Source organism: Haliotis rubra, unplaced genomic scaffold, assembly GCF_003918875.1.
Source record: "Haliotis rubra isolate DU_JTF1 unplaced genomic scaffold, ASM391887v1 Scf632, whole genome shotgun sequence".
Classification (NCBI taxonomy): Eukaryota; Metazoa; Mollusca; class Gastropoda; order Lepetellida; family Haliotidae; genus Haliotis; species Haliotis rubra.
The window spans coordinates 468274-482020 of NW_025767338.1; the positions used below are offsets into that span (position 1 = coordinate 468274).

A 13747-nucleotide genomic window follows, 5' to 3' on the forward strand; every position below is an offset into this window, starting at 1 on the left:
CCCTTAACACTGCGCCAATATTCGACAACACAAATCTAGATCTGCAACGCTTTCGATAGTCTGTCTCACAGTCCCTGAACCACATTATTTTCCCAACTACCTAGCCCTTCCTGCTATGTTCAGCCCTAAATGAAGGAAGTCTAGATTTTCTCAGCTTCAGAATCTCCCAACACAATTGGGCTCCGTTTCAATTTAAATGGGTTTATTTCTTACCATCAAAATTCTATATATTCGGACATTAAGTGTTAGTCTAGGTTGTCGACACCGTGTTCAGCTTCTTGTTTGTGAAATATCAATGCGATTATCTTTTCTTTTACAAAGAAGGGCATGCATGGTGGACGGTCAATCGTGAAACATGTTCACTGGACATACACTGGTATGTCTTTGAGTCACCTCGCCACTGACCGTGAAGATCTGGGTTACATCTTCAAAACCCCTACTTGTTGTGAGAGGGAGGACTGTCTGCCGGGCGTCGGGATTCAACATCGGGGTGTGAGACGTAAGCTGGTACAATGTTAAAGTGTCTCGCCACGCGTGGCGCACAGAACTATGCAACAGTAGACCTCGTTAGAGAGGACCCTCCTAATCCGGACACCTCATGTTCGGGGCCCCTTTCTTCAAGGAGTTCATAGCGCTAAGGTGATCTTAACTCGCATACTTTATCACAGATGTACGACAGGTAAAGCCCTACGAACGCTATGTTGAACGGGACCCAGTTCGTATATGTCTAATCAGAGGAGGTGAGTAAGTGCGTGAGTTGGGTTTTACGCAGCTATTAGCAATAAATATTCCAGCAATATCACGGCGGGGGACACCAGAAATGGGCTTCACACGTTGTACCTATGTGGGGAATCGAACCGGGTCTTCCGCATGACGAGAGGACGCTTTAACCACTAGGCTACCCAGCCGCGCCACTTGATAATGTCGACTCGGGATGTCGGGATGTTTTCTGTTGTGTTATAGACTTGAGTAAAACGAACGATGTCTGTCTTTATTAGACGTGTAGAGAAACATGGATCTTGTACAAAGGAACTGATCGTCGGTACGTACAGAAACGTTCTCGACAGTCAGATTCTGTACATCATGTAAGTGCTAACAGGTGCTATCTGAAGGCTTGTTGTGTTCGACTTATTGCCAACATATTCACTATCACGTGGCAGGTACATAATCGATACAAGGTGGTTGATATAATGAGCATCAGTTAACGCCGTCTGGGGTACTACATGCTACCAGCCATGTAACGTTCCCTATCCGTCCGATCTCACCAGTTGCCATGGAAACAAAGGCGAAGAACGACAGAGGGTCGAGACATGTTGTCTACCTTGTACAGAAACAGTGTGCGTATCGCCTGATCTCTTGGTAGCTATGGTAACGTCATGAAACACGATCTAAATTCCATCATTCGTGATGAAATGTATTTCGACATGACATGCATGTAACTGGCTCATAATGTCGCCTACAGTTCATGTGTTCACATACAACGAAGGTGATATCTTACTGTGTAACGGTATCGGTATTGCGTAAGACAGCATGAATCTTCGCGATTGGCTGTTAACAAATTATTGTGTGTTTTTCCATATTTTATCTACATACATAATTTAGCTTTCATGATACGGCCTGTATTCCAGTTTCGCTCAACTCGGTCATGGATTCTGATATTTTGCAATGTACGCCAATTTACAAAGAACAAAGGTGTTTACCGTTCTTCGGTAATGACGTCATTTGTCGAGGATGTTTTCTGTTGTGTGACAAACACCATCCAAAACAACGCACTAAACAAGTCTGTAAAGACGTCCAAAGAGCTAGTACAGAACCTTAATAATACGAACACTGTTTTAATCACTGTGTACATACAATCGAGGATCTTGTGAGGAGAAGAACTGGCTATTAGTATGTACAGAATAAGCTTGACTGTCGATAGGTTTATAAACCCTGTCAGTGCTAACAGACTGTCTCTGAAGGTTCGTAGAATGTCAAACATGACAAAATCCCCACTTCCTTCATGTCGGTAAATGTAATATGTCCAGATTAAGAGAGTCTGGGTTCAAGGGGCTACAAACCAAGATGTATCTCCGTTAAGAAAGTCCTCACCAATATATCTCCAGCTGATCGGCCAATGCTGTATAAATCAATGTCCCGATCCACAAAGCGTTCGTAGCGGTACGACATTCGTTAGCCTATGATAAACTATAAAGCTACGACAGGTCGTAACGTTACGAACGCTTTATGGATTGGAACCAAGATATCCACTGATGCTGTAAGATTCTTATATGAAGTGAACGTGGCTCCTGGGCCCGTTCTTCGAAAAGAGGGCATGAAGATCTGGAAACTTACAGATTATAGATACATTTTTTGTGTGATCAGGACTGGGAATCAGTGCACCTTCCCCTTTAACTCCCTTCAGGACACAACCAGGGGAAAGAGAAGATCAATGTTACCATGGAAACCCCTCAGGACACAATCAGGATGTGGAGGGATCCATGGTCCTGTGGAAACCCCTCAAGACACAATCAGGGCGAAGAGGTGATCCATGTTACCATGGAAACCCCTCAGGATCCATGGTCCTGTGGAAACCCCTCAAGACACAATCAGGGCGAAGAGGGATCCATGTTACCATGGAAACCCCTCAGGACACAATCAGGGCGTGGAGCAGATCCATGGAACCCCTCAGGACACAACCAGGGTGTGAAGGAGGTCCATGTTCCCATAGAAACCCCTCTGGACACAATCAGTGTGTGGAAGGGATCCATGTTCCCATAGAAACCCTCAGGACACAATCAGGGTGTGGAGGGGATCCATGTTCCCATAGAAACCCCTCAGGACACAGTCAGGGTGTGGAGGGGATCCATGTTCCCATAGCATAGAAACCCCTCAGGACACAATCAGGGTGTGGAGGGATCCATGTTCCCATAGAAACCCCTCAGGACACAATCAGGGTGTGGAGGGATCCATGTTCCCATAGAAACCCCTCAGGACACAATCAGGGTGTGGAGGGGATCCATGTTCCCATAGAAACCCCTCAGGACACAATCAGGGTGTGGAGGGGATCCATGTTCCCATAGAAACCCCTCAGGACACAATCAGGGTGTGGAGGGGATCCATGTTCCCATAGAAACCCCTCAGGACACAATCAGGGTGTGTGGAGGGATCAATGTTCCCATGGAAACCCCTCAGGACACAATCAGGGTGTGGAGGCTATCCATGTTCCCATAGAAACCCCTCAGGACACAATCAAGGTGTGGGGGGATCCATGTTCCCATAGAAACCCCTCAGGACACAATCAGGGTATGGAGAGGATCCATGTTCCCATAGAAACCCCTCAGAACAAAATCAGGGTGTTGAGAGGATCCATGTTCCCATAGAAACCGCTCAGGACTCAATCAGGGTGTGGAGGGGATCCATGTTCCCCTAGAAACCCCTCAGGACACAATCAGGGTGTGGAGGGGATCCATGTTCCCATAGAAACCCCTCAGGACACAATCAGGGTGTGGAGGGGATCCATGTTCCCATAGAAACCCCTCAGGACACAATCAGGGTGTGGAGGGGATCCATGTTCCCATAGAAACCCCTCAGGACACAATCAGGGTTTGGAGAGGATCAATGTTCCCATAGAAACCCCTCAGGACACAATCAGGGTGTGGAGGCTATCCATGTTCCCATAGAAACCCCTCAGGACACAATCAAGGTGTGGGGGGATCCATGTTCCCATAGAAACCCCTCAGGACACAATCAGGGTGTGGAGAGGATCCATGTTCCCATAGAAACCCCTCAGGACAAAATCAGGGTGTTGAGAGGATCCATGTTCCCATAGAAACCCCTCAGGACACAATCAGGGTGTGGAGGGGATCCATGTTCCCCTAGAAACCCCTCAGGACACAATCAGGGTGTGGAGGGATCCATGTTCCCATAGAAACCCCTCAGGACACAATCAGGGTGTGGAGGGAGGGATCCATGTTCCCATAGAAACCCCTCAGGACACAATCAGGGTGTGGAGGGATCCATGTTCCCATAGAAACCCCTCAGGACACAATCAGGTTGTGGAGGGATCCATGTTCCCATAGAAACCCCTCAGGACACAATCAGTGTGTGGGAGGGGATCCATGTTCCCATAGAAACCCCTCAGGACACAATCAGGTGTGTGAGGGGTTCCATGTTCCCATAAAAACCCCTCAGGACACAATCAGTGTGTGGAGGGGATCCATGTTCCCATAGAAACCCCTCAGGACACAATCAGGGTGTGGAGGGGATCCATGTTCCCATAGAAACCCCTCAGGACACAATCAGGGTGTGGAGGGATCCATGTTCCCATAGAAACCCCTCAGGACACAATCAGGGTGTGGAGGGGATCCATGTTCCCATAGAAACCCCTCAGGACACAATCAGGGTGTGGAGAGGATCCATGTTCCCAAAGAAACCCCTCAGGACACAATCAGGGTGTGGAGGGGATCCATGTTCCCATAGAAACCCCTCAAGACACAATCAGGGTGTGGAGAGGATCCATGTTCCCATAGAAACCCCTCAGGACACAATCAGGGTGTGGAGGGGATCCATGTTCCCATAAAACCCCTCAGGACACAATCAGGGTGTGGAGGGGATCCATGTTCCCATAGAAACCCCTCAGGACACAATCAGGGTGTGGAGAGGATCCATGTTCCCATAGAAACCCCTCAGGACAAAATCAGGGTGTGGAGAGGATCCGTGTTCCCATAGAAACCCCTCTGGACACAATCAGGGTGTGGAGGGGATCCATGTTCCCATAGAAACCCCTCAGGACACAATCAGGGTGTGGAGGGGATCCATGTTCCCATAGAAACCCCTCAGGACACAATCAGTGTGGAGAGGATCCATGTTCCCATAGAAACCCCTCAGGACACAATCAGTGTGTGGAGGGGATCCATGTTCCCATGGAAACCCCTCAGGACACAATCAGGGTGTGGAGGGGTTCCATGTTCCCATGGAAACCTGTCAGGACACAATCAGTGTGTGGAGGGGATCCATGTTCCCATAGAAACCCCTCAGGACACAATCAGGGTGTGGAGGGGTTCCATGTTCCCATGGAAACCCCTCAGCACAAAACCAGGGCAAAGGGGGGATTCATGCTCCCATAGAAACTCAGGAAACAAGCATTGGGAACTAAAACCAAGTTTCACTCTTAAATTTCAACAACTTGCAAGGATGCGGTACCTCAGCTAACACTTCCCCTTGTCATTTACAGAAAGTGATGAACAGGGGTAACTGGGACTTATTTTCCTCTTGAAAAAATGCAACCATGTTTCTGTGACCATGTGTCCCTTGAAATAAAAAGGACACAAGTATGGGTTACATGTGATTAATGTTTGCCTGTGCTTTACACAAGCATGGCATGCTAGTTTACCTGTTAATATCCATTATATTAAACATCATATCCAAGTTCTACCTTCCACTGTCAACCCAAACAAACACTTTCCATTCAAACAATGACAACCACAACAACACAGAACAGTATATCAATTTATTATCCACAAACATGTTATTAATGTCCCCATTGACGTATATCTAACCAAATGAAATATTCCACTGTCATGCACAGGCTTCAATATTCTTTACAACTTTTAGACATGATACAAAAAAATAATAATTTATTTCAATGAATTATATTCATCTTCCGCATGCAAACATCACAATATTCATATCACAGCTTTCATAACTGTTCATAAATGGAATCCAACATACGAATGTCAGACAAGCCAACTGAGCACAGGAAAACAAAGGGACAATCAGTAAAATGTCATTTACAATCTGTCAAATCAGCTTCTTGCTTGGCATGATATTTTCACAATACCCCACAAACTCATTAACCATGTTACCAAAATCCCCATTAAATATTATATTCACAGCAGTAACATATTTCAGGGTCAACATGTGACCAGTCCAAGCTGAATATGGACAACACCATTTGCACCTGAGGTCAATACTCCTCAGGTCTGTATGGGGCTTGATATAGTGACAGTGAGAGTATGGTTTTACGCCACTTTTAGCAATATTACAGCAATATTACAGCAATATCATGGCGGGGGACACCAGAAATGGGCTTCACGCATGATACTCATGTGGGAATTGAACCCGGGTCTTCTGCGTGACAATCAAACGCTTTAACCACAAGGCTACCCCACCGCCCTGGGACTTGATATAACTGATATGACCCACCAATGTGAGCTAGCTAATGTAAACTGTGATATTGAAACTTGTAATGAGATCTAGAAAACATACCATACCACATATTGAAACTAAATCTCCTAATATTAAGTATTAAATTGCACATACTTTTATCAGACTACAAATACTCTGTATAACATATACTGAGGGAAACAAATAAGGGAACACCACTTCATGGCAGGGTTCCTTTATTTATTCTCAGATTTCCTCCCACAGCGCTATTCAAAGCTGGTGATGAAAACTGGAATATATTAAAGGAACACTTAAATTTTCCTGTGTTCCTTTATTTGTTTCTGTCAGTATATTTCTGCCTGCATGTCTACACAGACCTGACCTTCAAATTCTCTATAAAACTATTAAACTTGTGGTCTGCTACAAACTGGATAATGAAATAGCTTACCAAGTGAACTCAACTTGCAAATATACATTATAACAACCATCACATAGAAGAACAGATTATCATTCATTTCAGAGTCAAATCAACAATTGTATTGACTTGATTTAATAGATGAATCAGCAATTGTATTTGGCATGGTTTGTTTAACAGTAAATAAAAACGTTTGCTCAAAAATAGTTTATTTAATACTGTGTGAGTAGAAAATTCTTCCTCAGTTCCTTGGGAAGCGACTCTTTCAGGAAACATTTGTTCTGCATATTCCCTACATTTCTAAGTCTATAGGGAAATAGTATTTACATTTTACACTTGCTACAGCAATCCTCACAGGTGTGGACATTTGGAGTCTATTGGGCAGACACCAATATTTACACTGGTGGTTACAAAATACATACATATCATTCAGAGTATTTAAATCAATGAAAATACATCCCACCGGCGAGAAAATACAACTTAATATTATTTTTTTATCTTATTCAGGAATTCAAACAAAACAAATTTGAGTGTGAAATCTATTAGCAAAATTCTTGTCAATTAAATGCACTAGATTTGATAAAGCATGAAAATACATCAATCCCATCATAGATAAAAAGACAAATACCCACGCATTAAATACTAGCTGTATTGCAGGTTTCTATGTACAAATATTCATCATAACAAGCCTGGGGTATATCTGGCATTATAAACTAAGAGCCCGAGAAAACCAAACCGGGGCAAGAATCATTATTTTTTTACAGTTATTTTCTTTGGTTGTGAGATATTTAAGCACTTATAACCCCTTCTTCTGTATTGTGAGATACGGTGTGTGATTGAGTATGCTGTGATTGTGATTGCTTTTATGTCGCTTTTCACAATATTCAAACAATATCACGGCTAGGGGACACCAGAAATGGGCTTCACACATTGTACCCATGTGGGGACACAAACTCCAGATCCTCACCATGGATAGCCCGAAAGCTTGATAGCCCACTGTGTCTACCCCTCATAGTCCCGATTGGACCACACCCTGGATAGCCCGACTGGGACACACCCTGGATAGCCCGACTGGGACACACCCTGGATAGCCCGACTGGGACACACCCTGGATAGCCCGACTGTGACACACCCTGGATAGCCCGACTGGGACACACCCTGGATAGCCCCACTGGGACACACCCTGGATAGCCCGACTGGGACACACCCTGGATAGCCCCACTGGGACACACCCTGGATAGCCCGACTGGGACACACCCTGGATAGCCCCACTGGGACACACCCTGGATAGCCTGACTGTGACACACCCTGGATAGCCAGAATACCCTTTAAACTAACAGCATGTACAAGTGAACACATAAATCTACAGTCATGAGTGAGCGAGTTTAGCTTTACACTGATTTTAGCAATACCCCAGCAACTTCACAGCGGGGGACACCAGAAATGGGCTTCATATATTGTACCCATGTGGGGAATCGAACTCGGGTTTTCAGTGTGATGAGTCAACACTTTAACTACTAGGCTACCCCTCCGCCTGGACAGTCATGATAAATATAACAGCTTCATAATAGACCTACTGGCAAACAAGGATAAGTTGGACCGGCGCAGAGAAGGCGTTTACGATAAGTAGGCGGTGTATGGCAGTGAGCAAACCCATGTGGTGTGTGAAAGGTAGAGCAGATGTAGGCTAGTGCATGTGCATAGCATGACGATGAAATTGATTCTGCGAGTAGCTGCACACGTCTTGCTCTAAGGACTCTCACGTCTGTGTAGCAAGTTGCACTACACTTGATCGCGGACAACCTTGGGCCCCTTCGCTAACAATGGCAATCGCCAGTGGGCGGCACTCATACATGCTACTATGGGTCAATTGTCAGGTCGGTGCTCAATTTATCCTTGTTTGCAGTAAAACATGTGACAGCAGTGAATTGGAACATGTACTCTACATTATTCATTCAATATAAATTCAATAATTCAAACTGCCAAACAAATTTCGGTCCCACAGGATACACTGTGAATGATGTGCACGCGTTCTCACTTTGAATGTGTATAGATGTGTGAGCAAAAACATGTTACATTAACAATACTACAACAAGAGCTGGAGCCATTGATTGATTTCACTCAGTCAGCGGAATCTACAATAATGATGTTGATTTTTTCAAACAATCATAGCTGTCCAGATGTTATAGAATGATACAAATCACATTCCGCTGCACACTGCAATGGTTGGGGTATTTTTTCATATGTCACCCACAATAATAATATAGGACTATGCGGCTTACATCTACATCATCTATAAATTCAATAATTAGAACAGCAAAACATTTTCCTGTGCCGGATTTTCACTGCAAATTATTTGCACTCATTCTCAATTTGAATTTGTATAAGACATGACATTTGGTACTGTGTAAAACCCTGATTGTGGAAATAAGATTCATGTCAGATTCTCAGATCTGTGTCAAATTGTCTATAAATGGTTGATTTTACAATGACGTGGCAGACTGAGTTATACATAAACATCATAAAACAGGGACAGATTCAAGTTGTTTGTTATGAGTTTACATAACTGTTACTAAACATGTTTGGCAGATGGTTCTTTATATACAAAACAATGAAAATGTACAGTTATATGGTGATATGTTTGTAAAACTCAAGCTCATCAAAACAGTTCAAATCAAGCAAATAGTTCTTTGTGAAACTGTCAAATGCAAAGTATTGTTTGTGAAAATTGAATGTTTTCTTCAAAATCAAAAGATACATACTAAGTTACAAAATTACCATTTAGGCAGGAAATGTCAATCAATTTTGAAAGGGTTATTTAAGAAAACCCCAGTAAATTGAAAATATCATTTGAAAATGATGCTTATGATTCTGGGTGCATGCTTAGAAAAAACCTTTCCAGTCATTTCTTGTTCCAAAAGAACATGGCAAATTCAGTTTCAATAATACATCAACTTGGAACATCAAACCCCTAAATCCTGGAGAAACCAAGGGAGGCAACTCTGCATGATCAATTATAGTTCCCATACTGATACAGAAATACATGTACTTCAATACAAAATACATAACGATACACCTTGAAGTCTACTTGACTCTGGCATACTGATTTCCAAGAGACTGGCAAAGGACACACATAACTCTAATGAAGTGAAAACATCCAGAACAAAATATATTGACAGTTTTCATGGAATTGTGAGTGACATACCTTCAAGTGTAGACATTAAGTAGTGACCTGATAATCAACAGGCAGCACATCTCACAACATATGAAGCACCATTTGCGAAAGCCACACTTTCTAAAAATTTTGAAATCATTCATTTTCAAACTATCCAACTAACACTTTCACTGATTCATTCTAGAACACTACCAAATGAAGCAAAAGGTTTTATTGCTCGATAATTAGCAACATGAAAACAAGCTTGATTGATGGCCTCAGGGAAAACAATAGATGGATGGAGTAAGCGACTCAGATATTACACCACTTTTAACAATATTCCAGCAATATCACGGCAGGGGACACCAGAAATGGGCTTCACACATTGTATCCATGTGGAGAATCGAACCCGGGTCTTTTACCCCATGTGGATGGAACTATAGCAGTAAACACATCACTGTACAGTGAGTGAGTGAGTGAGTGAGTGAGTTTAGTTTCACGCCGCTTGTAGCAATATAACGGCAGGGGACACCAGGAGTGAGTGAGAATGGTTTAACACCGCTTTTAGCAATATTCCAGCAATATCATGGCGGATGACACCAGAAATGGGCTTCACACACTGTACCCATGTGGGGAATCGAACCCGGGTCATTTACCACTAGGCTACCCCACCACTGCTGAAAGGAATGCTGAAGTGAATGCAGGTCGTTGACATGACCACTATGGTGAAAGCCACAGGAACGTGGATGTGCCAGCACACCAAGGTCATGAGCCGACTGACAACTATTACAAACAGACCCTTGCTGCTCGTGACTGACTGAAGTAGGAGAAGTTGCTGTTAACATAATATCAATTACATCATGGCATGAAAGAATCATGGTGGATGAAATTCTGAAGTGATGCAGGCGTCAGACGTTCCCCACCTCGGTGAAGCCGGCACGGGCAGGGTGTTGACAAACCTAGGGGCATAATCCGAGAACCAGGATTTCGAAATCATGATCCTAGGTTTGTGGGAAGTCTAAGGGAAGCAACTCTGCAAAGCAAATTATGGTGCCTTAGACGACAAGGTTGTCCACATCCCTAGCTGTTAATGAACCCACTCCTGTTTCATATTCTGTACGATCCCAGTGTAAACAGAAGAGTAACTACAAAATGACATGCGATGATTGTGTTCCCAATGACTTTTTGCTCTCAATCACCTCAATTGTTTATCACGTAAGTTACTTTCGTCATGACTGTCCACCATTAGAAATAAATACATTTGTATATATGTGAAACCAATGGATGTGACACAAGCAGAAAAATAAATAACCCTCTGTCGTGAAGTTAGTTTGAGGTTTCAATGAGACGATGACATATTATGATGTGGTCATGAGCATTTACGATCAATGGTTATGGAAAATATACATCTAGTCCTCATTCCAGCAGGTCGTCATCGCTGTCGTCATGGTAACTTCGGACTTGTGCCGTCGTCTGTATCGTAGTGTCTGTAGATGTATTGGGCAGAGTTGTGATATCATTGTCATGGTCCATGAAGAAGTCTTCATCCACTTCTGGGTCCTCATCATCTTGGGTCAACTGGAAAGTGAGTGAGTGAGTGAGTGAGTGAGTGAGTGATTTGGGTTAAGGCTTCAGCTGCTTCATTACCTGTCTGATTAGTGAGGGAAGAAAGACCGGGGAGCTACAGTTCTCTTCACTTTCATGCGATCATGACATGATATAGGTGCAGACAGACCAATAATTACTATCACAGTGCATCTGTGAATTAAACTTGTGGTACAACTTGTAAGGACTTCATTTAAAGAAATGAGTAAGTGAGTTTAGTTTTACGCTGCTGGACGTCACCACAACAGGCTGTATCTTCATCCTTTGTCTGTTGGACTTGTTTCAGGTACAAACTATACCCCAGTGTGATAGGGTATCTATTATAAACTATATTTAGACAAATGGGCTACATGTTCTTCTAAAGTGTTGTGTTACTCACCATTGAATACTTGATGTGCCTTTCAGTCCGTGTGTGACATCTGCATGTTCTTTTAACTCGGGATGCAAAAGCAGCTCTGAAAAGAAGTGAGGTGTTCACAAATGACTAGGATGTCATATCAATGAACTGCACACACTGGCATCCAAGTCCAGCTGTATTCCTAAGCACTCATAACAGGAAACAGTTGATTTTTGAATGCATTACACATAACTTCACTTCATTCAAAGACATGCACTTTGTCTTAATATTTCTCCCACAAGCATTCCAGTATATATCATGAGATGACTTAAATAGGCCCATCTTTTCAATCTGAGGTATAAAATCTATCAAGACAATTACTGCATTACTGTGAGATACATCATATTTATTCTGAAAGAAAATTCCGTCTTCGGTAAATTCCAAAACTTCTCTAACATTTCTTGACAATGTGTTGCAATTTTTCCAGAATGTGTGGCATAATCTGCAACTGAACAATGAGTGTGACATTCTTAGAATGTCCTGTAAAATACAACGACATTAAATCAGCTTCGCTTTCGGTGCTATGACTTTTTTTTGACTACATCACAAAGCTCAGTTTTCCATTCTACAGAACTCTACTAATTGTGCATCCTTTGGGACAAAACACTACAAAAATTTGTTCCATTTTCAAGGATTTTAGTTTGAAAACTGATTGTAGGATATCTGCCTACAAGAATGTATTGTGTCTCTTTGAATTTGTTCAAATATTATTGTGAAAACTGTGGTTCCAGTACAAAACAAACATCTATGCAAATTAAAACCAAGTGGAATTATTAGACTGAACAGACTATATGACTATAACCTTCTGGCGCCGAACAGACAGCTTGGTGCCACACTGACTGCTAAGTGTATTGGGTGGACGTACCTCCTCTCTGGTTTATGGAAGACAATGAGGATGATGCAGATGACTATCACTGACAGGAACACGGAGATGATGACGCCCACTGTCTTGGGCTTGATGCTGCTGGACTTGCCGCCATTACTTGCAGTCCCCTCATTGACAGCGCCATTGACAGCTGGATGCTGGATATCTCTGTACCACAGACAAGGACATGACATGTGACCCAATGGAGAGACACAATCACAAATCCTGATGTGTGACTCAAGAACATTTCCTGCTGTGTGACCTAATGGTGACCATGGTGTTGCCTTGTGTGTGATGGAACGGTGTTGCACGATATGTGATGGAATGATGTGACCCTATGTATTTGTCTGGTGTATGACCTAATACGGTCACCAAATAGTAGGGGTGACTATTAAGGGGAAACAACTATTGGGATAGCGATAGTCTACTGCAACATACTATTGCAATAGTTTTCTTCTCCTTGAATTGTCTTCTTTGACATCATTTCCCAAATGAATGTATTGTTTACATAAAATAGTTCAAAATAAGCTTGCATATTCTACAAGCCACACATTTCTCACCCTCATTCCCAGTTTCTTTGAGCTTCAAAACCCCAAAATGTCCTCAAGCATTTTTATTCACAATTTCAAACTCCGAGTTGCATGCCATGTTTGCTGCCATGTTTGTTTAAGTGGTAACAAGGGCGGATAACTCTAAATCAAAGTGAACGAATCTGATACTTCCTGTGATTGGTGCTGCCCATTTATCAATGGAAGTCTATTACTAAACTATCGATAGTCACACATACCATCAATAGTCTTTCGTTTCTACTATCGATTAATTGCTATCAGAGACTCAACAGTTGCAATCTATCGATAGTTTGATGCATCGTTACAGCCCTACCAAACAGTGTTACCCAATGTGTGACCGAAAGGTGTTCCACAATGTGTGAATCTGGTGTGGCCCACTGGTGTTCTCAGAGGTGAGACCCTATGTGTTACCCAACGTGTGACCGAAAGGTGTTCCACAATGTGTGAATCTGGTGTGGCCCACTGGTGTTCTCAGAGGTGAGACCATATGTGTTACCCAACGTGTGACCTAAAGGTGTTCCACAATGTGTGAATCTGGTGTGGCCCACTGGTGTTCTCAGAGGTGAGACCATATGTGTTACCCAACGTATGTGAC

General features: G+C 43.0%; 1 protein-coding gene across 1 annotated transcript in view; it reads right to left on the reverse strand.

Annotated features, from left to right (window-relative positions):
- Positions 1 to 9206: 9206 nt before the first annotated feature.
- The window catches only part of LOC124256632 (cation-independent mannose-6-phosphate receptor-like), a 68810-nt gene continuing 64269 nt past the window's right edge, over positions 9207 to 13747 (reverse strand). Inside the window, exons 39-41 of the mRNA XM_046690608.1 lie at positions 12584 to 12751; positions 11701 to 11776; positions 9207 to 11294 (exon numbers count right to left, since the gene is read on the reverse strand). Of these exons, the coding sequence (XP_046546564.1) occupies positions 11133 to 11294; positions 11701 to 11776; positions 12584 to 12751 (406 nt within the window). The 3' untranslated portion in view covers positions 9207 to 11132. The remainder of the gene's footprint in view (positions 11295 to 11700; positions 11777 to 12583; positions 12752 to 13747) is intronic.